The sequence below is a fragment of the Aulonocara sp. 'chitande type north' Nkhata Bay genome, linkage group LG23 (assembly GCF_057382095.1).
Source record: "Aulonocara sp. 'chitande type north' Nkhata Bay isolate Kocher_YH1m ecotype deep benthic linkage group LG23, A_spYH_male_GT1.1, whole genome shotgun sequence".
In the NCBI taxonomy this organism is placed as follows: domain Eukaryota; kingdom Metazoa; phylum Chordata; class Actinopteri; order Cichliformes; family Cichlidae; genus Aulonocara; species Aulonocara sp. 'chitande type north' Nkhata Bay.
The window spans coordinates 29,198,957-29,225,588 of record NC_141365.1 but is presented as its reverse complement, the minus strand read 5'-3'; the positions used below and the strand labels follow the sequence as shown (position 1 = coordinate 29,225,588).

The window sequence follows — 26,632 nt, the reverse complement described above, 5'->3', positions numbered from 1 at the left end:
CAGCAGCAACCAGCCAGCCAGTGAGGGAGGAACAGGTTTCCGGTGGCCAGAGGCAGGCGGCTCACTTGCCTGGGATTAAGTGGGATCGGGAGGGATTACAGCCCTCCCTCCCTCTCTCTCTCTCCCGTTCAGCTCGATGAAAGCGTAGCGCTCTGTCTGCTCTCCTGGGAATATTTTCCCATCATATAAACATTTACCTGCTGCTGTGCTGGAGCTGACACCGGCAGGAGGAGGGTGACGGCGCGAGGAGTCCTCGAGGCTGCAGGTGTAGCGGTAAGCTTCACCAGGGTTGATTTGTTTGAAGAGAGGAGGGCTTGGATTGGAGGAAGGCCACAGGGATCATCCCGGATAGGTGTTTACTCCTTGAGGAGATCCTACTGGTTTATTCCTTAAAAATATCCACTTTTCCAGCAGCTATTTGCTCTGTCACGTCTGTCTACCCTCACCCTTTCACTAACTTCACCCTCACAGTGGCTATGTGAGTATTTACAGACATATTGGGGAAACAAAGGCAAAAAACTCCTCTCAGCATTATTCTTTGGTTTTATTATTCGTGTCAATATTGAGATGATTTATAAACTCTGTATTGGCAGCTGCTGTCAGGTGTGCCTTCAAGCACTGATCCTGTTCGCGCTGGCTGCTGGAGCTGTGGTTGCACCTCTGCATGCTCATAAATGTGGTCCTAAAAGTTTTAACTGCACGTTTCACAGATGTTTTGCAAATTAACTGAAAGTTTGAACAAATCAAGTCTGAACCTGATTATGTGTGTAGAAAGGTTTTAATGTCATGCATGTAGACGATGAAATCACCTAAAGACCAGCATCATCGAACGTTTTGGGGAATGAAAAGGGTGCTGCATGTATTTGTGCTTCTGTCAAATTTTGACATTATGGTTTTTGGTTGTTAGGCTGCTGTACAGTGTAGGGCATCTGCGGACCTTTTAAAAGTGACAAATTTAAAATCTTTAACCTTCTAACATCCACCAGATCACCTGTGACCCATGTCGGTTCAGGGCTGATTTAATGTCCATCTAATGTCCACCTCTAACTCTGACAGAAAAACTGTGACAAAACTAACAAAAGAACAAAAATCTTATAAACAGTTCATTGCATAATGACTGAAACCAGCCCACTGAATGAACAATGGGCTGGGAGGTCAGTTCCTTAATCATATAGGTTGGGGAAACGTTTCTCCCACTGAAAACGCTATGTCCAGATGAACAGAATCAACCTTTTGACACAGTTTATCATATTCTGATGGCTGCTTCCAGCAGGATAACACAACATGTCACAAAGCTCAAAATCATCTCAAACTGGAGGAGAGGAGGAGATTGGCATCATGGATGTGCAGCCAACAAATCAGCAGTAACTGTTTGATGCTGTCATTTCAACATGGTCCAAAAGTTTCCAGCAACTTGGACTTATTTTTTGGGCAACAAAAGAATCAATGCTGTGCCAGGAAGAGTTAAAGCAAGTCTGAAGGTAAAAGGACATCCAATTCATGCATATCTGGGTTAGGTAAGAAAGGCGTAAATCTTACTATAGCCACGTTTGATGTGGTGTGTTTCCTTCCTGATGGATGGTACTGTCTAAATATTCATGTACTTCACTTGGAGAGCTAGGGATATCGTAGACTCTATACAGGGAAGTCACAGTAAACTGAAGGCAGTTGGAGTTGTTGTAGTGTTATTAGTACATCTGTATTGTCTTTTTTTTTTAATGCAAACCTCTTTTCTGTGCCAGAGCTCAGTTTTAGCAATAAACATTTAACAAGACTTCAGATTCACTCAAATAAACTATTTGTTGTTTTCTTTTCTTTTCTTTTCTTTCTGAATATTTGACTTTTTAGCCCTAACCCTAAAATAGCTGTGGGTGATCTGGTGGATGTTAAGAAGTGAAGCTCATCTTTTAAAGCTGTACCAGCAGACCTTGTGACGTTTCTTGCTTTTTAAAATCTTTTCAAAGACCCGGCCGCTCATGACGTGACAGATGTCAGCGGTTTTCATGAGACTCGAGTGACAAGAGAATAAATCTGAGCTCGTTTAAATCGGCGCATGCTATTGTTTTGTGCAGCGGTTCTCAAACCTTGGAGTTAATGCAGGAGGACATGGATGCTCTGGATTACTGAACCCCTGATTTGTTTTTTAAACCCTGTGAAGTCTGACTGTCACCTTAGCTTTCATGTTTTTGAAAAAAGGAAAAAAAAATGCACTTTTTTTTTTGGAAAGAAACTAAATTTTGCCATCTTTTTGCAAAGAACTACTTTGTTATAGCTTAGGCTTGAGGGTTAGGAGTATTTAGACCTCCCAGGGTTAACTGCGGTGAAAAAGATTACACCAGATGTAGCTGCTAGTTGTAAAATCCCTGGATAAGATGGAGCTGATGGAGCTCTTTTATTCACTCCTGATATTTTTGCACTAAATAAAAACAGGCTTATAGAGGTTTCAACGCAACTGTTTCATTATCTGAGTAGAAACGTGAGAGTCAAAGGCTCAGATGGTGTTTTGTACAGACTAGTAAGACACAAAAACACAATGCAAAACTAGACAAACGCCACAAGCTGCAGCAACTTCAGAGCTAATGAAGCCTAAAACATCAGAGTAAGTCATCCTGTCAGCCAGATGCTGCTAATCAAATGCACTTGATTGACTGAATAATTAATAAGTGTGAGTGCTTCTATAAATCAGGGTGTTGGGGTAAAATTCACCCTAAGATCAGACCGTGCAATGCTCAAACTGGCCTTTTGTGAAATGACCACCTGTTAAACCTGCAGACCCTCTCCTTCACCCTGCTGAGTCCTCGGTAGCTCTGAGGAACAAAGTCTGCTTTTACTTCACATGTTGTATAATTATTGTAATAATTATTATCATAATAATTGTTATTATTATCAATACTAAGTGGTTTAAGGTTTCCATATATGTAAGGGATATAATATACAGAATATAAAGAGTTAAAACTCAATCAGCTCCACCTTAAAAAGCTCTAGCTCTATGAATCGTCTGATCTAATATTTCAGGATACTTTTGCACAAATCTTATAATAAACTGATTTTTCTCCAGGTTACTGCCCGTCCTGGCGAGCAGCAGCAGGTGGTCAGGGTCAAAGGTCAAGCTTTCTGTAACCATGAGGCAGGCAGTGGAGGCTCAGGTGTTAAATCCGCACTGTGAGTTGGGAGAACACGGTCAGTAGGAGTGTTTTATGGTTTAATGATAATGTGCTTACACACGTTAACCACAGATTCAGCCTTCTGCTAACGTGTCTGAGTTTGTGCTGCAGGTTTGCGTCAGATCCTGTCTGACGTCATAGAGGAGGTGAGGCAGTCTGTGAGTCAGGACATCGACGGAGCAGAGATCCTCCACAGTCTGCTTAACGCCGCCTGGCTGCAGTCACTTCTCAAGGTCTGAAAACTTGAAAAACAGAATTAAAAATCCTGGTTTCAGCGGTTAGTTTTCAGCGTTCCTCATTATACAGGGTGGGCCATTTATATGGATACACCGTAATAACATGGGAATGGTTGGTGATATTAAAGTCCTGTTTGTGGCACATTAGTATATGTGAGGGGGCAAACTCCTCAAGATGGGTGGTGACCATGGTGGCCATTTAGAAGTTGGCCATCTTGGATACAACTTTTGTTTTTTCAATAGGAAGAGGGCCATGTGACACATTAAACTTATTGGTAATGTCACAAGAAAAACAATGGTTTGCTTGGTTTCAACGTAACTTTATTCTTTCATGAGTTATTTACAAGTTTCTGACCACTTAGAAAATGTGTTCAATGTGCTGCCCATTGTGTTGGATTGTCAATGCAACCCTCTTCTCCCACTCTTCACACTGATAGCAAAACCGCAGGAGAAATGCCAGCACAGGCATCCAATATCCGTAGTTTCAGGTGCTGCACATCTCGTATCTTCACACCATAGACAATTGCCTTCAGATGACCCCAAAGATAAAAGTCTAAGGGTGTCAGATCAGGAGACCTTGGGGGCCATTCAACTGGCCCACGACGACCAATCCACTTTCCAGGAAACTGTTCATCTAGGAATGCTCGGACCGGGCACCCATAATGTGGTGGTGCACCATCTTGCTGGAAAAACTCAGGGAACGTGCCAGCTTCAGTGCATAAAGAGGGAAACACATCATCATGTAGCAATTTCAAATATCCAGTGGCCTTGAGGTTTCCATTGATGAAGAATGGACCCACTATCGTTGTACCCCATATACCACACCAAACCATCACTTTTGTTGTTCCAACAGTCTTGGAGGGATCCATCCAATGTGGGTTAGTGTCAGACCAATAGCGGTGGTTTTGTTTGTTAACGTCACCATTCACATAAAAGTTTGCCTCATCACTGAACTGAGGGTCCTGTTCCAATTTTTGTTTTGCCCATTCTGCAAATTCTGTGCGCCGATCTGGGTCATCCTCGTTGAGATGCTGCAGTAGCTGGAGTTTGTAAGGGTGCCATTTGTGAGTAGCTAATATCCGCCGAAGGGATGTTCGACTAATGCCACTCTCCAGTGACATGCGGCGAGTGCTACGCTGTGGGCTCTTGCTGAATGAAGCTAGGACAGCCACTGATGTTTCTTCATTAGTGACAGTTTTCTTGCGTCCACATTTTGGCAAATCCAACACTGAACCAGTTTCACCAAACTTAGCAAGCAGTTTGCTAACTGTAGCATGGGAGATGGGTGGTCTCGTAGGGTGTCTTGCATTGAAATCTGCTGCAATGACCCGGTTACTGCGTTCACCAGATATCAACACAATTTCGATCTGCTCCTCACATGTTAACCTCTTCGACATGTCAATAGCTGTGAACAAGGAGAAACTTGTAAATAACTCATGAAAGAATAAAGTTACGTTGAAACCAAGCACACCATTGTTTTTCTTGTAACATTACCAATAAGTTTGATGTGTCACATGGCCCGCTTCCTAGCGAAAAAACAAAAGTTGTATCCAAGATGGCCAACTTCTAAATGGCCACCATGGTCACCACCCATCTTGAGGAGTTTGCCCCCTGATGTATATTAATGTGCCACAAACAGGACTTTAATATCACCAACCATTCCCATGTTATTACGGTGTATCCATATAAATGGCCCACCCTGTACTTTGGATCATGCACCAAAATCTTACATCTTATCTTATATGAGGAAAGATGACTTACACCAGATTTATATACAAATAACATAAAATACAAAATGCAGGTAATGTAATCTAAAGTAAATGCAAAGCCTAAATGTCCTCTGCTAATTTCCTTTGTTTTAGTTAAGAGACGGTAAAATGTGTCAGTAGGCTTTGCAGGGAGATCAAGGGGTGGTTCTACAAGCTGCTGAATCATACGGGTGTACTTTGTTTATCACAGGACTGCATGCCTCCCTCAGAGTATCTAAGGTCAGATGTTTCCTCATTCACTGTAGTTTTGATATTTGTTTTTATTACTTGACTGTTTTCAGGTTTATGAGTGTTTGCAAAGATATCTAAGAGATTCTCCTGCACCAGCTCTGGATTACTCTTCGGGACTCTCGCTTGAGGTTCATCTTCCAAAACAATTTAATGTAGTTATCATGTCCAAATGTTGTTTGGTTGGGTTTTTTTTTTTTAAAGATATTGAATGTTTCTGTCTTTATAGTTGCTGATTGATATCAGGTCCTTACCAAGTTGCTCTGAAGAGGCCAAAGAGCTGTACCATCTTCTGCGACAGCCACACCTGCAGGTTAATAAACCACTATTGGTTTCACGTTGACGTACAGAAGAGGTTAAGGGCCTATAAGGCCCATTGTAGCTCAGGCATATCCGTAAATCCTATTTTTTTGTAGTTAAATTTTCATGTACTCATGTTTAGTGCATATTTTGATTAAAAAGGGGGAGTGTCATTGATGATTATGTTGGTTTAAATAAATCAACACCCCTGAGTCATACTGTCAGAATCTTCGAAGCACAGACCAAGGAGGAGGAGTAGCAAGCTTTCATTCATTAGCCTTGTAATCCCGCTGGAAAACTCAAAAACAAGTTTTATTTGTTGTTATTTATCATCATTCTGATCCTTACTTAGAGTTTCTACGGTATCTGACTTTTATCTGATTTTGTGCTCAGCTCAGATAAAATAATTATTATGGCTTATTTTAACATTTATGTAGATGCTGAAAATGACAGCCTCAATTCAGTCTATTATTAGACTCAGATGCCTTCTCTTAACATGGAAAAGAGCCCACCCACCACTTTAATCACATTCTGGATCTTACATATGGCATAGAAGCTGAGCATTTATTAGTGGCCCTGAAAACCCTCTTTGTCTGATCATCTGTAATAATAATAATTAAATAATTTAAATTTACAATAATGGATTACAAAGCAGTGGGAATTAAGATCTCATCATAGTACATCATAGTCATTGTTATTGTTCTCTGTGCTTGTCCTGCTCAGTGCAGTGTTCGATACTGTCAACAATAATATTCTCTTACAGCGATTAAGAGCACACTGTAGGTATTACAGGTACTGCACTGCAGGGGTTTGTATCATATCTCTCTAATAGACTCCAATTTGTTCATGTAAATGGAGAGTCCTCTTCACACACTAAAGTCAATTATGGAGTTCCACAGGGTTCTGTGCTAGGACCAATTCTGTTTACATTATACATGCTTCCCTTAGGCAGTATCATTAGAAGGTGTAGCATACATTTTCATTCCTATGCAGATGATGCCCATCTTTATCTGTCCATGAAGCCAGATAACATATACCAATTAGTTAAACTGCAAAAATGTGTTAAAGATATAAAGGCTTGGATAATCTCTAATGTCCTGGGCCCTATTTCAGGAAGCCGGTTTAGTGCAAAGTCTGAGTAAGTATACCCTGAGTTAACGAAAACTCTGGGTTTTCGGTTTCACAAAGCGAGTTTAGATTAATTCTGAGTGAGTCACTATGACGACACACTCCGTGAAGCTAACCTGCCCCCTAGCAGGTTTACTTCAACTAACCCTGACCTTCTCCGCCTCTTTGTCGGAAACCTGACTGTAGGAAGTGTCAGACATGGCGTGCCCCTTCCTTGAAGAGCCAGTAGATGTTGAAGCCCAAATTCTCCGCAGAGCTCTCCACCGGGAGAGAGTGATCAGAGCGCGTTTGGACATTTTATCATTTCCTGATGATTTTCTGTGTGAACGTTACCGTTTTTCAGCACAATCTATAATTTATTTGAATAACATCCTCAGGCCTAATATTGCTCATGTGACACATCGCGGACATCCTCTCAGTTCTGTACATATTATTTGTATTGCACTTCGTTTTTTTGCAAACGGGAGCTTTCTGTATAATATTGGTGACGCTGAGCACGTTTCCAAGGCTACCGTCTGTCGGGCAGTCAGGAATGTTACAGTTGCACTGAAACGTCTCCTGTACTCGTGTGTGGTGTTCCCCGGTCATAGACCCACAAGATTTATCAAAGAGGGATGCCACAAAATTGCAGGTATCAGGATGAACAAAACCTAATTCATGATGTGGTGATACTTGAACTACTACTTAAATTTTACATTTATTCCCACGGTTCCCAGGCGTGATTGGCTGTATAGATGGCACTCACATTCCAATCATTGCTCCTTCAGTAAATGAAGGAGACTATGTGAACAGGAAGTCTTTCCACAGCATTAATGCACAGGTACATAGTTCCCTGTAGCATTTCAAACTAACAAATTATTTCATTATAGTAATGGATGCTAATTTGTGTTCTCTGCACTGTGAAGATCATATGTGATGCTGCCAACATTATCACAAATGTGGAAGCCAACTGCTCAGCCTCTGTGAGTGGTGGTGGTGGAGGACCCCCACCTGTTTTTCAGGCCTCCGCTTTTTTTTTCTGTTGGCTATGACGGGTCACATTTGAGCATACAGAGTAAGCAAATATGTACTTGTAATGTGCTCAGATAATTTCAATAAGTGCTTACAGAAAGAAAATTAATGTAGCCTCTAACTGCAATTGATTTACATCGGACAAACAGACCAAGCACTATGGCTCATAATACAATTACACCTTACCTGTTTGGACTATATTTTTATATTTCATTTTTACTTGCTGCCAGGAACGTTTGGGGCCTGTTGGGTTGCACCTGCGCTCACATCACATCACAAAATAAAATGTATGAAATAAAAAATAAAATTAAATATAATAAAATAACGTGTTAAATGGGTGGAAATCCGTAGATCAACGTTTAAATTAACACTCATGCATTGACTCTGTCGGCTATGTTTTGCCATGCATGCTCCCTTTCTTTTGCAGCTGAGGCTGTGTTACTTTTTTTCCGCGGAATTTGCATGTTATCGGCATATGCTGCCATCAGAATTTCGGCCTCAAGCGCTGTAAAATACATTGACCGCGCCTTCTTTCCCTCCGTCTCCATGGTGACTCGCTTAATCTGTGCTCCACTAATCAGGGCTTTATGTATCCTCGTGCGCGCGCTTAACTTGGGGTTAAAGCAACTCCGCGTTGACTGAACTAATTGTTATCAGCCTTTCTGAAACCGAATATTCCGAGTTGGACAGTTCGGGGTTACTCAACCCTGAGTATCGTTTTTCACTCTGAGTTTTCTAAACCGGCTTCCTGAAATAGGGCCCAGCTTATACATTCAGATAAAACTGAGGTTATTCTATTAGGCTCTGAAAATCCCAGAAATGTGGTGGCTAACCAGATGCTGACTCTGGATGACATTACCTTGGCCTTCAGTAACACTGAGAGCAATCTTGGAGTCGTTTTTGACCAGGCAATGCACATTACAAACAAATACAGGGAGTGCAGAATTATTAGGCAAATGAGTATTTTGTCCACATCATCCTCTTCATGCATGTTGTCTTACTCCAAGCTGTATAGGCTCGAAAGCCTACTACCAATTAAGCATATTAGGTGATGTGCATCTCTGTAATGAGAAGGGGTGTGGTCTAATGACATCAACACCCTATATCAGGTGTGCATAATTATTAGGCAACGTCCTTTCCTTTGGCAAAATGGGTCAAAAGAAGGACTTGACAGGCTCAGAAAAGTCAAAAATAGTGAGATATCTTGCAGAGGGATGCAGCAGTCTCAAAATTGCAAAGCTTCTGAAGCGTGATCATCAAACAATCAAGCGTTTCATTCAAAATAGTCAACAGGGTCACAAGAAGCGTGTGGAAAAACTAAGGCGCAAAATAACTGCCCATGAACTGAGAAAAGTCAAGCGTGCAGCTGCCAAGATGCCACTTGCCACCAGTTTGGCCATATTTCAGAGCTGCAACATCACTGGAGTGCCCAAAAGCACAAGGTGTGCAATACTCTGAGACATGGCCAAGGTAAGAAAGGCTGAAAGACGACCACCACTGAACAAGACACACAAGCTGAAACGTCCAGACTGGGCCAAGAAATATCTCAAGACTGGTTTTTCTAAGGTTTTATGGACTGATGAAATGAGAGTGAGTCTTGATGGGCCAGATGGATGGGCCTGTGGCTGGATTGGTAAAGGGCAGAGAGCTCCAGTCTGACTCAGACGCCAGCAAGGTGGAGGTGGAGTACTGGTTTGGGCTGGTATCATCAAAGATGAGCTTGTGGGGCCTTTTCGGGTTGAGGATGGAGTCAAGCTCAACTCCCAGTCCTACTGCCAGTTTCTGGAAGACACCTTCTTCAAGCAGTGGTACAGGAAGAAGTCTGCATCCTTCAAGAAAAACATGATTTTCATGCAGGACAATGCTCCATCACACGCGTCCAAGTACTCCACAGCGTGGCTGGCAAGAAAGGGTATAAAAGAAGAAAAACTAATGACATGGCCTCCTTGTTCACCTGATCTGAACCCCATTGAGAACCTGTGGTCCATCATCAAATGTGAGATTTACAAGGAGGGAAAACAGTACACCTCTCTGAACAGTGTCTGGGAGGCTGTGGTTGCTGCTGCACGCAATGTTGATGGTGAACAGATCAAAACACTGACCGAATCCATGGATGGCAGGCTTTTGAGTGTCCTTGCAAAGAAAGGTGGCTATATTGGTCGCTGATTTGTTTTTGTTTTGTTTTTGAATGTCAGAAATGTATATTTGTGGATGTGGAGATGTTATATTGGTGTCACTGGTAAAAATAAATAATTGAAATGGGTATATATTTGTTTTTTGTTAAGTTGCCTAATAATTATGCACAGTAATAGTCACCTGCACACACAGATATCCCCCTAAAATAGCTAAAACTAAAAATAAACTAAAAACTACTTCCAAAAACATTCAGCTTTGATATTAATGAGTTTTTTGGGTTCATTGAGAACATGGTTGTTGTTCAATAATAAAATTATTCCTCAAAAATACAACTTGCCTAATAATTCTGCACTCCCTGTATGTGGTTCTGCACATTCATGCATATATTACTTCTAGGCCAGACTATTGCATTCGATTTTTATCAGGCTGTTCTAAAACTTCCCTGAAAAAGCCTTCAGTTGATCCGAAATGCTGCAAGAAGAGTACTGACAAGGACTTTAAAAAAAAAAAAGAGAGAACATTTTGTCTCAGATTAGCTTCTCTTCTTTGGCTCTTTGTTCCTCCAGAATCAAATTTAAAATCCTTCTCATCACATACAAGGTCTTGAATAATCAGGCCCCATTTTATCTTAAATACCTCATAGTGGCAGTTAACCATCCCTCACTTTTTCCTTCCCCTTGTCACCAAGTACTTGCTCAAAGGGGGTCATCTGATTGTTGAGCTTTTCTCTCTGATATTGTGGGGTGTTTACCTTACAATATCCAATAAAATACAAGTACAAAGCACTTTGAGGGAACAGTTGCTGTGATTTGGCACTATATAAATGACATTGAATCCAACTGAAAATTCCCAACATTTCTTTTCTGTATTTCATTAGTGAACTATAGTATTAGTGAAACTATGATTTAAATGTAACTAGACTTACATATGTACCTGTGTCTTTTCTATTGTTATTTGCTACTGTTAATTGTTACTGTTCTTAGTCTCAGTCTGGTTTGTCTGTTTTCCATCAAGGCCCTTCTTTCGGCTCATGATACAATAGCTCTGAAGGACTATGAGCCGGTGTTGCCCCCAATGCCAGAAGACCTGCCGGACGATGAGGAGGCCACCCGGATCGTCTGCCTGGTGAAGAATAAACAGCCACTGGTGAGATTCCTGAGCTAATACCTCCTCAACAGGCAAATGAAATCTGGTTTGTACAGATGGTTCTGAGCTGAGTAGAACATCAGTAGACCAGCTGTTTAGGAACTAAGCAAGCTTTTAATGAGGCAAAAATCTTTTGTTAGGTATGAATCTAATTTATTATTATCTCCTTAATTAACAAGCTTACTGGGACGAGGAAAATCAAAACCTTTCAGTTTTCAAATCAAAGAAGAAAGTATGTAAATTAAATATTAATTCAACGTAACTATGGCCAGTCAGTCCCCCAACCAGGGGGAAGTCTCTGGCTGTGTCTAGGAGAAACTGGTCGCAAATAGGAACATGGTGCTGCACCTAAACCCCCTTTTGATAGCTTTGGCTTTGGCTGTAGGTTGCATAGAAGACGCTAACAAACATTCACTAAATACTTGCTAATTGGCTGCAGGCTGTGAAGAGTGCAGCACAAACTTGCAACAGAGACCCTTCATCTTCAAAATACGTCACTGGATGATGGTCGGTGTCTTCCATGCAAACTATGGCCAACTCCAGCAATCTGCTAGTGTCTAAAGCAAACACAAGTAGGTTTTGAGGGCAGAGTTATTTTTGTGTACTCTTATTATGAAGGGATAGAGTCCAAAACAGTTTATTTTAAACATATTTATTTCTGATTTAATGCTGGATAACTTACATAGGAGTCTTTGGGGTTTGCTCCAGTTACCACTTTAAGCTTTGGCTTCATTTTGAAAGTGCTGCTGTGTTTGTTGTGTGCAGTGCATGACCTAAATAGAGGCATCCACATACTTTTGAACTTACAAAAAGTTCATTGTATTTTAGGTGGATGCAGAAGTGGATATAAAACCAAAATCATGTGGAGAAGCAGGAAACCTGACTCTTTAATCTGGACCATGAAGGAGTTACTTTTTTTCAGGACTGCGTATGTAGGCAGATGCTCCTGAATATTTTAATATGTTGGGTTTTTGGCCAACTCAAAATAAGTCAAACAGATGACAGAGAGCAGATGTTTGATTCATAATCTGTCATTTGTATAATTGTCTGTTGATGCTACAGATAAATTTCGAAGAGCAAAAGCCACTGGAATAGAAAGGAAACAAGACAGTTAGGAGACATCTGATGCTAATTTATCATCTTTTTCTATATGTCTTAAATGCATGCAAATGATTACTAGTTCAAACCTTGCTTTATCCGAGTGGAACATGATTCTGTTGTCTCACAGCTTTGCAACCACCACAAAGTTGGCAAGCTGTTGCCCAATGCTTGTCCTCCCTGTGCAAAAAGCCCCAGAGGGGGGATCCGCCATCACTTGAACACCTTGAGGCGTTTGACCCGACAGAAGCTTCACAGAGGGACAGGGTTCGGGGTCCAGAACCCCTCAGCTCATAGTTGGATGCTAAAAGCAAATGATTCGTCATGGTGCAGAGTCCGGAGAGGAAGCTACCCGCCAACCGAGCCAATGCATCACCTGACAGAGGCTCGACCATACCCGTTACCACAATGTAAGCCTTTGACTGGCTGCCAGGTGTGCTGCAGCACGCCGATGTGCCAGTGCAGAGTTTGTTACTCCAACATGTTGTGGGAGCAAAGGTCAAATCACTCTGCACCTTCAGTCTGCAGTTCGGTCCTGATTGGTAAGGAAAGATCTGGGCCTTGTTTTCCAATGAGTGCATCTTTGAACTGCTTTTATTTCAACCTCTAAGATGCTTTTGGAAAACAAGCTGGTTCTTCATCACTTCTAATTGCACTGTCTTCATCCATTCATCCATCCCATTCACTCATGGATTAATAATGTCTGTTTTCTCATTGGAGACGTGGACGAGCTCAACAGTGGAGACGAGTACGAAGTAGGACAGTCCACTGGTGCTCCATCACCATTTCCCCAACGTTTGACCATGACTCCACCATGTCTCAGCATGCATGATTACTTCCAGCCAGGCCTGTCTCCAAGGTTCAGAACTAAAAGCCCTTGCATCCGAACAGCCCCACCCAGCCCCATGCGGCCTCACCGCATACTGGAGGTGCCGCCCGTGGAGCTCGTCAAACAGGAGAGTCTGGACGAGCTGAGGACGACTGTACAGTTGGCCGCCAGCTCCATGGAGAGCAGCACCAAAGACATAAAGCTCCTTGGGGAGAGGATGGCAGCAGCCACAGAGCACATGTCGGTGACAGTGCAGGACAACTCGCAGGCTTTGCTCCTCCTCACGCAGGTTGTGGACCGGTTGCAGACACTCCTCACAGCCACCAGATCTGAAGTAAACACCCTTAAAGCTGCTGAGCAGGAAGGCACTTTGAAGAAAAGCCCAACTCAAAAGCCTCAAGGGCACCAGTCCCCATGTTCCTTCAGCTCCTCCTCCAGCTCCCTCAGCAGTTCCTTGGACCCTCCTTCCACCTCCCAGTTGGGCAGCTGCCAGTCTCCGTCTTGTCGTGGATCTCCCTGGGACACAGTGAAATCAAAAAACTCTCCTGTGGCACAGAAGAAGCACAGCCACACTGATCTGGAAACATCCAAACATCAGCTTACAAATGGCCTGTTTGATGAGAAGTTCAGTCCCTTGAAAGGAGGTCGCTCAAACCAGCGGAAGAAAAAGAAGAGGAAGAAGGCGACATGAGCTGTCCAGAAAGTGGCCTTCTTTGGGTCCTTTGTAGGAGCACCGTGGCTACCCTGCAAACAGTGGTAGTTCATGTTTCTTTTGTCTGTTTCATTACATTTCATCTGTGGCAAATCAGCTCCAGTTTCCCTTCGCTTGTGTCACTATTACGTTATTTAGGCCTGAATTAAACCTTCAAGTCTATTCTTGCATATCCATCAGAGCCACATCTGTCCATTTTATCTTCATTTATCTGACCTGGCAGCAACTGTTTATTCTGTTTTTTCATTTCGTCTTTCTCAGGGAGCAACTATAAAAAGAAACGAGATCACAGGAGAGATTTTTATAGCTCGGGTGATTCACGGAGGGCTTGCGGATCGCAGTGGTGAGCCCTTTTTTTTTTTTTTTACCCCCGTTTAACCCCCTATAGCTAATGTCTGTTGTTTAGATGAGTAAACCCTAACTCTAATCTTAACTCTAGACTTTTACTGGAGGATTCCTAGATTAAGCCTAGTGCCAGACTAAAAGAAAACATCAGTGACGATCTACACTGGAAAACATCTGACACGTAGAGCTTAAAGTTATGCATTAATGCAAAACTGAACTTTCTGTGCTGGTGCTGAGGACAAATTGTTTGCAAACATCTGTTTTGGGGCTTTAACTTCATCTTGCACTCTTTATTCTGCAGATGTACACAGACCATCTGATTGTGTTCGTTTTCAATGTTGGGATGATTCATGTAGGAAGACAAAAAAAAATCTTCCTGGTCAATCTGCTTCCAAATTCTAGTGCTAGTTGCAATCAAGCACTTTATATAAAACATGGATCTCATCTATTGATTTGTGGAGCTTCAGGTTGAGATTTTTTTGGTCCATAAGACAGTAACTTTACCTTTCTTTATTATGTAGTTTTCACAAGTGAAGACAAAATTAGAATCATGTTGAACTCTTTACTGAGGTCATGAATAAGGTGGTGGGTAGGGTCTGCACTCCTAGACAAAGGGATGGATCTTTGCTTCCAGAGAAGCTTCCCCCTGCTGACCATTAGGGGAAAAAAATGCAGGTTTCTCGTATTTCTGCTTTGGCATCACTTTTCAGACCCAAAGCTTATACTATATGGGCAAAAGGGCTGGGCCATCTCCACATTAAATCTACAGGAGCTGCTCAGCCATGAAGCTCATAGGTTTTGTGCTGATGTTAATGCTGGAGGAGATTTGGAGCTCTACAGTTATCATAAAGACAGGGTGCATGGCTAGGTGATTGATTTTAGACACCTGTGCCAATGGGACTCAAAATACCTGAATTCAAATAGTAAAAGGTGTGGCCCCGTACTTTTGTCCATGCAGTGTACGTCTATATTTGTTTTTGTCCCATTTTGGGAGCATTTATAAGATAATCCTAACAAAATAAAAGGTTCAGAACCAGAGACATGGACTGGTTGGGTTGGACAAAGTTTTTGTTCATGCAGACAGGACTTTCTTCTTCTGGTTACAGACACATCCTCATGTGGCTTTTACCTTTACCATGAAAAGAAATGTAACTTTAGACAATTTTAAAACATCCACACTGGTTATATAGTATACTAAAGAAGCTCTGACAGGCAGCGATTGGACCTGTAAGCTTTTAAATGACAAGTTGTGCTTAAATTTGATTGCTTTTGTTATTGATTATAACAATATATTGATCATATTTTCGTTGAGGTTTTAGTGTATTACAAACAAGATAAACTACAGTAGATTAAAGCACATAAAAGTTAACAAAACTAAAGAAAACATGAAATGAAAAACTGATATATTTTTTACAGGGAGTGCAGAATTATTAGGCAAGTTGTATTTTTGAGGAATAATTTTATTATTGAACAACAACCATGTTCTCAATGAACCCAAAAAACTCATTAATATCAAAGCTGAATGTTTTTGGAAGTAGTTTTTAGTTTATTTTTAGTTTTAGCTATTTTAGGGGGATATCTGTGTGTGCAGGTGACTATTACTGTGCATAATTATTAGGCAACTTAACAAAAAACAAATATATACCCGTTTCAATTATTTATTTTTACCAGTGAAACCAATATAACATCTCCACATCCACAAATATACATTTCTGACATTCAAAAACAAAACAAAAACAAATCAGTGACCAATATAGCCACCTTTCTTTGCAAGGACACTCAAAAGCCTGCCATCCATGGATTCTGTCAGTGTTTTGATCTGTTCACCATCAACATTGCGTGCAGCAGCAACCACAGCCTCCCAGACACTGTTCAGAGAGGTGTACTGTTTTCCCTCCTTGTAAATCTCACATTTGATGATGGACCACAGGTTCTCAATGGGGTTCAGATCAGGTGAACAAGGAGGCCATGTCATTAGTTTTTCTTCTTTTATACCCTTTCTTGCCAGCCACGCTGTGGAGTACTTGGACGCGTGTGATGGAGCATTGTCCTGCATGAAAATCATGTTTTTCTTGAAGGATGCAGACTTCTTCCTGTACCACTGCTTGAAGAAGGTGTCTTCCAGAAACTGGCAGTAGGACTGGGAGTTGAGCTTGACTCCATCCTCAACCCGAAAAGGCCCCACAAGCTCATCTTTGATGATACCAGCCCAAACCAGTACTCCACCTCCACCTTGCTGGCGTCTGAGTCGGACTGGAGCTCTCTGCCCTTTACCAATCCAGCCACGGGCCCATCCATCTGGCCCATCAAGACTCACTCTCATTTCATCGGTCCATAAAACCTTAGAAAAACCAGTCTTGAGATATTTCTTGGCCCAGTCTGGACGTTTCAGCTTGTGTGTCTTGTTCAGTGGTGGTCGTCTTTCAGCCTTTCTTACCTTGGCCATGTCTCAGAGTATTGCACACCTTGTGCTTTTGGGCACTCCAGTGATGTTGCAGCTCTGAAATATGGCCAAACTGGTGGCAAGTGGCATCTTGGCAGCTGCACGCTTGACTTTTCTCAGTTCATGGGCAGTTATTTTGCGCCTTAGTTTTTCCACACGCTTCTTGTGACCCTGTTGACTATTTTGAATGAAACGCTTGATTGTTCGATGATCACGCTTCAGAAGCTTTGCAATTTTGAGACTGCTGCATCCCTCTGCAAGATATCTCACTATTTTTGACTTGTCTGAGCCTGTCAAGTCCTTCTTTTGACCCATTTTGCCAAAGGAAAGGAAGTTGCCTAATAATTATGCACACCTGATATAGGGTGTTGATGTCATTAGACCACACCCCTTCTCATTACAGAGATGCACATCACCTAATATGCTTAATTGGTAGTAGGCTTTCGAGCCTATACAGCTTGGAGTAAGACAACATGCATGAAGAGGATGATGTGGACAAAATACTCATTTGCCTAATAATTCTGCACTCCCTGTAATGCATGTTTGTGTTTGTGTGTACATAGGTCTACTCCATGCAGGGGACCGGATCATAGAGGTGAACGGTTTTCCTGTGGATGGGATGGAGCCTGAGCAAGTTATCCAAGTTGTGGTGGGTCATTTGTTCATCAAATAAAATGTGCTCTTGCTGTTGTGTATTGTTTGCATCCAACATTGGTTCTGTTCATGCTCCATTTTGTTTTCTTACAACCAATCAGCAAGCTCGGTCGCATGGCACCATTATGTTTAAAGTCATTCCCATCACAGAAAGGCCGGTCCACAACCAGACCATGGTGAGTCTTTTACCACAGCTCCATTATTATTGTCTCTGTTCACATAAAAAATATTTACCCCTATTTTGTGTGTTTCTCTTTGCTAGCTATACGTACGGGCCATGACTGACTACAGCCCTCAGCAGGACCCGGCCATCCCTTGCGCCGATGCCGGCATGAGCTTCAGAAGAGGCGACATCCTGGAGATTGTGGACCAGACAGATGCCCTCTGGTGGCAGGCAAAGAAACTACCCAGCAGCACAGCATGTGCTGGCCTCATCCCCTCCACCAACCTCCTGAAACGGTCAGATATGGTTCTTTTAAGCATGTTCTTCCAATCTTGGACTGCATGTAATAGGCTTTCATTTTGCTGTTTGGTCATTTTTATGGGTAAGGTGTTAAAATTCCCTGATTCATTCAATTCCATCTCCTAAAAGTCATCTTTAATTCAGTTCAATTCAATTTAACAGTATTGAGATACAAATTAATTAAACTGAACTGATTAAAAGAAGAAGAAAGAAAACCTGTGAGCAAGCACTTGGCAACAGTGGGGACAAAAAACTCCCTTTAAAAAGGAAGAAACCTCCAGCAGATCCAGGCTCAGAGAGGAGCGGCCATCTGCCGCAACCAGTTGATGGGTTGCAGAATGGAGCTGAGGACAAATTTATATACAACTAACATACTATAATATCTGCTTATTTTTCTTTTCATTTTCCTTTTGGGGCTTTTCCTCTGACATATTCTGACTTTGGCCCTTAAGAGCTACTTGTTTGGTAACACTGGCCTCTTCAGCTTGTTTTTCTTGAATTGACTGCTGCACTGTCTCATTTCGGGCCTGAGGATTTTCTAATTTAGTAAAACTGACCTCTTTTTCTTGCTATTATATGTCCAGACATGATCGAAATGTTGTGATGCTTACCAGGTCTTTAAAATGAGATAAATACAAGTTCAGATAAAGCATGAAATATGACATAAATATTACACTGTATGTTTATTTGTTTAACAGAAATTCAAGCCAAAATAGAGAAGCTGTGTGTGAAAAACTAAGTACAGTCTACTGCTTCCATAATTAGGAGGGTAATTAGCACCCAGGTGCTGATAATCAAATACAATTGCTTTAACTGATCTTCCCCAAGTATGAGCACCTCTTTGAAAGCAGAAATGTTGGCAGTTTGCCGGTCTGGAGCATTCAGTTATGTGATGTGTTTTTTTGCTGGGATGTCAACTCTTGGTAAGATTGTGGTCCTGGGCACATTGCAGTGATTGACCATGACTTCCTCTGTATATCAAAGTATTCTAGAATCAAATGTGAGGGCATCTGTCTGACAGCTGAAGCTTGGCTGAAACTGATCATGCAACAAGACCAGATGACTCTCTGTTATGTCCTACAATGTATAACCTCAGAAGTGCAACAGTATGTCCTTTATCAGGTTAGGATTACATGAAAAAACAAAATTCATATTTGGCTTATTCAAGGATGGCCATGTCTGCATAAACAAGTGATAAAAGTGAGACTTTAAATAATAATGAAATGCTCTTCCACTGGGTTTAAAGCTTTAAATATCTGATTTAGATTTTGTTGTTTGACATATCCAGATGACTGGATGGATGGAGCTTATCAGCTAATGCTTAAGGCTAGCTGGGTAGCAGTAATATTTGTGATCCTAGTTTGGGTTAAAGCAAAGTATACTGAGCAGCCAACTCTTTATAGTAACCTCTAGTACAATCAAATGCTGAGCAAGGAATCTGAACTGAATCAGACTGAAAAGGGACATGTATTGAATGTATTCAGTGAGACTTAAAACGAGTAATTTAGATCATTTACTCCTCAGGAAATTGTTTCCTGGAGTCATAAATGAAGTGAAAAATCTAATATAATGTGAATATATATATATATATATATCATATATAATTTGGGAGCATCACCTAGAAATGTCTTTTTTGACATCTCATAATATTTTACAGGTGGCATAAAAGTTGTCTCATCTTACTCTGTTTCTGCTTGTTGTAACAGGAAGCAGAGGGAGTTCTGGTGGTCACAGCCTTACCAGCCACACACCTGCATTCAGACCTGTGAGTGCGCTCAGGTTTTCTTTTAATCATCATTAAAGTCACTGCTTTACAGCTTCACAGATGAGTTTTCTTTGTGTTCTGCTCCATGCTTACTGAAGTGAGCACTGTAGAGGAAGGTAAGAATAGACTACATTAAACTTAATCAAACTTGAATCGTTCTATAACTGATCTGACCTTAATTATCTCTGTTTTTCCAACCACAGAGGAAGACTTAATGGCGATTGATGACAAATGTGTGGAAGCAGGTAAACCTTTACCTTCCATTTACTGTGTAATGTGCCTTTTATTCATCTTTTACACACAAACTAACTAACCACACAAAAACGTCTTTGCTTCTCTGTCTTTAACTTGTGTCTGTTTGTGTTTCCTGTCCCGATAGACGAGGAGGCATTTGATTCTGGTAGGTAAGTCTTTGCTGATGTAATCCGTTCTGTCCCTGAATTTGTTTCGTGCCCTTCAAAGGAAATTTTTGTTGTTGTTTCTTTTCCAAACGTTCCTGCTGCCTGATGGGGAAATGTCAGAGGAGCTCAGAGAAGGTGAGAAAAGCTTAAAGAATTGTGTTCTTGTCTGCCTCACAAGAGTAAATTTATACATTTCTTTAATTTAATTTAATTAAAAGAGCAGACCTCCTGACTTGTTATGGAGATAGGTCACATGTTCTTACTTGGACTGATATTAAATCATATATTAAAACAATAAAATTCAATAGTGCAGGAGCCAGTATAGAAACACAAAATATGAGCATAACGGTCCTCTGTTTTATAATTGGTGTGTTGCATTTTAAGAAATGTAGCATTTGGTGTTTTTGTAGCTTATCGCCGGGGTTTCTCTTCTGCCGCAGACTTTTTTTTCTGTTAATCCAGCAGTGCATCATAAATCCCTGAAGTGCTGTTTAATTTGCAGAGGTAATTTAGACTTTCCAGTAATTTACATCTGGGAAATGGAGGCTGACGCAGTTGTTTTGGTTGATTTCAGGTCAAAATGATGCACTGTATTATTTTGCATGCTTTCTTTTTTTCATGTTTGACATTTTAGTGTGTAGGGCTTTTATTGGAGTCATTACATAAAAAATAATCAAGATTTTTACAAAAAGATGAGCCTAGCATTAAATGGTAGATAAAAAGGAGACCTTTTCATATGCTCCAGCTTGCTTTGAGCAGCCATCTAGCCCATATGGTGATATGACCAGCGAAAGTTTACCCAAAATGCACTTTGAAATTATGCTTCTTTCTGTTCCTCCACTCTGACCTAGGGATATGACTCTCAGCCTGGGTGCAAGAGGTTTAAGTTGAATCCCGGACTAGCCCCCAAAAATGTTAGTTCTTACATCCATGGCTCAGAGAAACATTTGAGTAGCAAGTCTAAGAATTTTTAAATAATACAAAAATAATTTCTCCCAAAGAAAGCAAATAAGAAAAACTGAAGCAAATTCACAACGCTTCATCAGTTTGATTGCTGTTGCTCCCAACTCACCAAAGCAAATTTCAAACAGCAACTAAAGCCAAAGGTTGATGCTGATAGAAGAGAGAGAAAGAGCGGCCCATAGCATAGCTGCATCTGGCTTTATATATGCAGCTGACCTTCAGATTATTAACAATGACAGAAAAAAGAAAAACATGGTAGTTAATGTGCTGGCTCAGCGAGGCACATGTAACAGTCACCGACACTAAACTGGTTTAGTTTTTGCGATTGAAAGATAGTTGAGTTTTGCGATTGAAAGTGTGGTATATCCCGTGATACTGCCTTCGCAGGTGTTTATAGGAAAAACAAATTAGGCCATAAATTGTGAGATTTATATTTCAATGTAAAACTGGTTTTAACAGAGGTACGAATTTTTCAACATAATATTTAATAGTAGCACTGGAAAAGCAAAGAAAATCAAGTGTAAGCATAAAACATTGACACAAAGCAGCTTGCAAAGTACCCCATAACTAGGGCTGGGTATCGTCACTGATTTCTAGAATCGATTCAATTCCAATTCACAAGGTCCCAAATCGATTCGATTCAATTCAATTTGATTTGAATCTGGGAAATTTTGACAGTCAGAAATATTATAATTCAGATCAGTACATTTACATATTTTTGTATCTATAAAAAGGAAGCTGAACCTCGTAAGACTTTATCAAAGGTGTGAGCATCACAGCAGATGCCTTTGTGTCAAAGTAGCTGAAGATAAAACACAGAAAAACATGAAGGTGATTTTCCTGGCCTGGGATTTTATAAAAATATTCTGCAGTACATCAAAAACAAAAGAAAACCATTAATCAACATATGAACATTACCTCTGAAGTTACAGCGGTTTTATTAGAGACACGGCTGAACATTTTGCATAATTTTAGAAAGTTTAAATTTGTTCAGTATTGAACGGCAGAAATTAGGTTTTCTTTTCGGAAGTATGTAAAACGAAAAAAACCAGCGGTCAACAGCGCTGTAAACAACGGTAGACTTGTGCGTAACAAGCAAGCGAATAATGCAGAAAACATATTTTTAGATGGGAAACTGTTCTTGAAGTACAGAGAGAGAGAGAGATGTGCATGAAGTGTGATTTTTATCGTGGTGGAAGCAAAACCGTAAGAGTGAATTCATGACGATGTTTATGTGAAGCGCAGTTTGGCTCTTCTTTTGCTGCTGGTTTGGTCAGTATTGTTTGGAGAGAGATAAAACTAACAGCTTTAGAATCAGTGCAAAAAGGGCGTAAACACAAGTGCGGACCCGCCAAAACATCAGAATCAGTGAGCTGTCAGCTTTCAGCCCCAACCGTGTCCATGCCGTCGGGTGAGAAAGGCACATCTCACTGATTCTGATCCGCGGGTCCGCGCTTTGTGTTTACACCTCTGTGCAGAATCCGTGTTCCTGCTCTCATTTACTGTCTTAGCTGTTTGGTGGTTGTTGAAATTTTGAGGTTTCACCTGAGATTCTGGCATTTCGGGCAAAATAAATTTATATTAAAACATCGATTCAGGATTTTAATGAATCGATTTCACGTTATCCAAGCCAGAATCAATTTTAATCGATAAATCGATTATAAAAACCCACCCCTACCCATAATCGTAGCACAAATCCTCTGTTATTATTTGTAACAGGTGTGTTGCATTGTGGGAAATGGGAAGGATCCAGTGTTTTTGTGGCATGAACCACACTAAAGACTAAATACTGTATGTATGCTTATCTGACTTTTTCTTTTAATCCAGCAGTGCATCATAAATCCCTCAAGTACTGTTTGAATTTGCAGAAATATTTTAGACTTTGTTTTAGGGTGGAGGCTTTATGGGACACGCGGGCTGATGTAGTTGCTTTGATTGATTTAAGGTCACAGATAAAATCCAATCCTGTGTATCTCTGTCTCGCTCCCCACCAACACACATTGGCTATCATCTGGATTACCCAGGAACAACTTACAACTAATAAATCTAATGTAAAGGGGAAAAAAAGTGTATATATAGCAAATTTACAACTTAAAGTTCCTACGTTATTACTTTAACGGTTACTACGCATCCTTGGACTCTGGTATTGCTTAGTTTTCAGTAATTTCAAGTAAAAATTATTAACAAAACCATTTGGAGGTAATTTGACCCTAAAATAAAAATAATTGAAATGCACAGAAGACTAGCTGTTGCAGAGATGTAATCTTCCCAGTGTGTCCCGGGCCTCCATTCCTTTCCTGAAACATCTCATGTAGGAGGCACCCAGGATGCATCCTGATAAGATGTCTGAACCATGAGGAGTGGCTCTGCATTATTCACTGTGTTTTGCAGAATTATTTTTAATTACACTGTGTGCAAATATCTGTATTTTTTACATCTCTTTTATTGTTGTTACCGATCTTTTTTCCACATGTCTCACCGTGTTACGTCCTGCTTTTTTTTTTTAAATCCAAACCAGAGGAGGATGACTTTAGAAGCAACATTGAAGGAATATATTTAGGTAAGCCTTCTCGAGCAGCAAATTATTTCTCTTATAATGTTGCTCAAACTTGTTGGTATATTTAGAGTTTAGTTCTGTTTCTGTGTGTGTTGTGGATCCATTTTTGAGGGTTATCTACTGACATCTGTTCTTTTTCATCAGCGGGCTTTAGGCGCAGCATGCGTCTGTGTCGGCGGCGGGCTCACAGCACCACCCAGCCGTCCTGCAACACCCGTTGCCCCAGCAGCTGCTACAGTGCCCTCAACAGTCCATATGAGGAGGTGGTTCGTTACCAGCGCCACTCAGAGGATGTACACCGCCTCATTGTCCTCTTAGGTACAGAAAACATTTCAGTCCTTTAGTTTAGCTTACCAAACATCTACACTCATAAGCCTTTTAGATACACCTTGATAGAATCGGGGTGGGTGCTCTTTTATCTTCAGAGCTGTCATAATTCAACAAGGTGCTGGAAACACTCTTCAGAGATTTTGGCCCACATTGACATGACAGCGCCACACATTTGGTGCTGTTCAAATAACCAGTATGAGATGATTGTGTGAAATGGTGTGTTATCCCGCTGGAAGGAGCCATAAGACGATGATGATGCTCAATTAGTACTACTGGCTTAAAGTGTGCCAAGAAAATGTCCTCCATACGGTTACACCACCTCCACCACGAGCTGGAACTGCTGATAAAAAGGGAGGATGGATCCACGTTTTCAGACCAGGCAACATTTTTCTAAACTCTTCATAACTTGGTTGTAACAAGTGGTTATTTGAGTTATTGTTGCCCTTCTATTAGCTTGAAGCAGTCACATAGAAAACTGCGACAAACTGGATATTATCTCTTCTTTGTGTATGCATGTGTATGCATGTGTAATGTATATATAGACGTGTGTGTGTGTGTGTGTGTGTGTGTGTGTGTGTGTGTGTGTGTGTGTGTGTGATTTACATTGCTGTGCTTGAGAACCTCCATCTACCGGAACCAAATTCCTTGTATGTGTCTGCACATATACTTGGCCAATAAACATTGGCCAATAAAAATTCTGATGCTCAGTTTGAACTTCAGCAGGTCATCTGGATCATGTCTAAATGCCTAATGCAATAACAAGCAGTTGAATGAAAGTATATACAAACAATTAACATGCGCGTGCTTTTTCAGGTCCGTCTGGTGTAGGTGTGAATGAACTTCGAAGGCGTTTGGTTGAGATGAACCCAAACATCTTCCAGGGACCAGTGCCATGTACGTAATCATCTTTTCAGTCACAGACATCATGAAAATTTTTAATTGAATTCAAAAACACTATTAAAAAGCAGAGTTGCCTGAGAAATCCTAGGCATTCTCTTCTTTCTGGGCTCTTTGTGTTTTTGTCTCAGATTCTGTAATAATCAGATTAAATGGTTGATTTTTCTTTTTTCCTTCTCCAGACACTACAAGAGCACCCAGAGGATATGAGGAATCTGGCAGAGAATATTTCTTCGTCAGCCGAGAAGTCTTTGAGAACATGGTTTATCACAACAGGTACAGCTGTCTGCACACATTAAAACATTAATGAAGTTGTGGAATGTAGATGGAACTGATGAGAGCTTAGCCACAATCGATAGATTTTAGCCCCACTGTCTCTGTCTTTTTTTTGTCCGGCAGGTTTCTGGAGTACGGCGAGCACAAAGGGAACATGTACGGCACCAGCATCGAGTCTGCAAAGGAGGTTTTAAACAGCGGCAAGATCTGCGTCATCGACATTGAGCCAAACGCAAGTCCAACTCAGACACAGTAAAGAGAGCCAATAGATAAATAAAAGTGTTTTCATGTAAATTTGTATATCCTTCTTTAGGCCCTCCAGGCAGTGAGGACACACGAACTGAGGGCCTTCGTCATCTATGTTAAGCCTCCGACTCTGGAGCGCCTCAGGGAGACAAGACAGGACTCGTACATCACCACCAACTACTACGTCAACCGGCCATTCAAAGTATGACGCTGGGCTTAGTTGTCTGGTTAAAACGTCCACTCTTAATTTGGAGAAAAAAATTTCTTTTTCCTAATAAGATAATTATTTACATTCACATGTGATTGCTCTCATCCAATAGAGCATTACAAAGATATTGGTACACACAAGGGAAGGGATTTGATTTGGGAGGTCTCAAATTTTATAGGAACTTTTAATTAGAATAGGCAAAATCTATATCGGCCTATGAGACCTCCCACTCATACAGTAGAAGTAGTCTTATCTTTGGTTTTACTTCATCAGGATGAAGACTTCCAGGAGATGGAGGAAGCAGCACGGAAGATTGAGTCAAACTACTGGCAGTTCTTTGATCATGTGATCATCAACAATGAGCTGCAGGACTCCTGCGTTGAGCTGCTGACTGCAGTGATGAGGGCGCAGGACGAGCCACAGTGGGTCCCTGCCAGCTGGATTCGACCCACGTCAGAGTCCTAGGAGCAAAGTAGAGGAGAGGACGTCGGGTCAAAGCAGTGATTTTTTTTTTCTTTTTTTTACTGTACAGTTTTTAAAAAATGAAATCGTGACATGTAAATTCAGTGATTGCTTTTGTAAATATACTCGTGTGCGTGTGTGTGTGTGTGTGTGTGTGTGTGTGTGTGTGTGTGTGTGTCACATGTGAGCTGGACTTTAAGTCTCTTCAAATCCCCAAAGATGAAATGAAGCTGGATCCAAGCTCAAAGAAATTCCTGAATTTGTGTCCGTTTGTCACAGTTTTGTTTTTTATTTTTTCAGTCAGCAGGAACATATGTAGCACCTCTTCAAATAAAAGACGCCTGCAGGACTTAAATTCAAACAAAACTGCCTCTTTTCCTGCCCTCCTCCCTATTCTTGTACACAGACTTCCAATAAAAGAAACATATATCTAAAGCATGTTTGTCCCCTTTGGCCATAAATGATTTCTTGATCCATTCCAGCCTAAAATGACACATTCTCATGTAAAATGGTGGGTAAAATGAACAATTAACGTAAATAAACAAAAAAAACTTGTATTTTTAAAGGTATGTTACTGTACACCCAAAGCACTGATGTTTGCTAATCCTTGAAAGTTAAAAAAAAAAACAAATAAAAGTTTGCAACACCCTTCTTATAGTAATTTATGCATTTGTTTTCATATCATATATCTTCAAAAAACAAAACAAAGTTGTTAAAATTGCAGAAAACGTGTAATTTCCCAGCCAACAAGAAAATAAATAAGATTAGCAGCCATGGTTACATGACATTAAAAATGGGGGAGGGGCAAAGTAGTCTTCAAAACATTATTAATACCTGGAAGCTTCAATTTTAATAATTTTTTTTC

At 40.8% G+C, this 26,632-nt stretch overlaps 1 protein-coding gene across 4 annotated transcripts; it reads left to right on the top strand.

The window, feature by feature from the left end:
* On the top strand, positions 1–26,587 carry mpp4b (MAGUK p55 scaffold protein 4b). Of its 4 annotated transcripts, XM_086281827.1 has the most exons (22): positions 36–273; positions 3,059–3,180; positions 3,276–3,397; positions 5,451–5,528; positions 5,627–5,710; positions 10,987–11,118; positions 14,019–14,100; positions 17,109–17,194; positions 17,301–17,375; positions 17,462–17,658; positions 19,369–19,427; positions 19,526–19,543; positions 19,631–19,672; positions 19,807–19,827; positions 19,949–19,963; positions 23,310–23,351; positions 23,493–23,666; positions 24,492–24,572; positions 24,758–24,851; positions 24,975–25,083; positions 25,165–25,299; positions 25,579–26,586. In XM_086281827.1, the coding sequence occupies exons 2-22, from the start codon at positions 3,123–3,125 to the stop codon at positions 25,768–25,770; spliced, it is 1,896 nt and encodes a 631-aa protein (XP_086137953.1). In that variant the 5' UTR covers positions 36–273; positions 3,059–3,122; the 3' UTR covers positions 25,771–26,586. The 4 variants fall into 4 exon arrangements, 2 of the variants coding, with proteins under 2 accessions (XP_086137953.1, XP_086137954.1); XM_086281828.1 differs by lacking the exon at positions 36–273 and having other exon boundaries at positions 3,064–3,180; positions 25,579–26,587; XR_015127084.1 differs by lacking the exons at positions 17,109–17,194; positions 17,301–17,375; positions 17,462–17,658; ... (10 more) ...; positions 25,165–25,299; positions 25,579–26,586 and adding exons at positions 12,347–12,758; positions 12,937–13,801 and having other exon boundaries at positions 1–273; positions 14,019–14,098.
* The last annotated feature ends 45 nt before the right edge of the window (positions 26,588–26,632 follow it).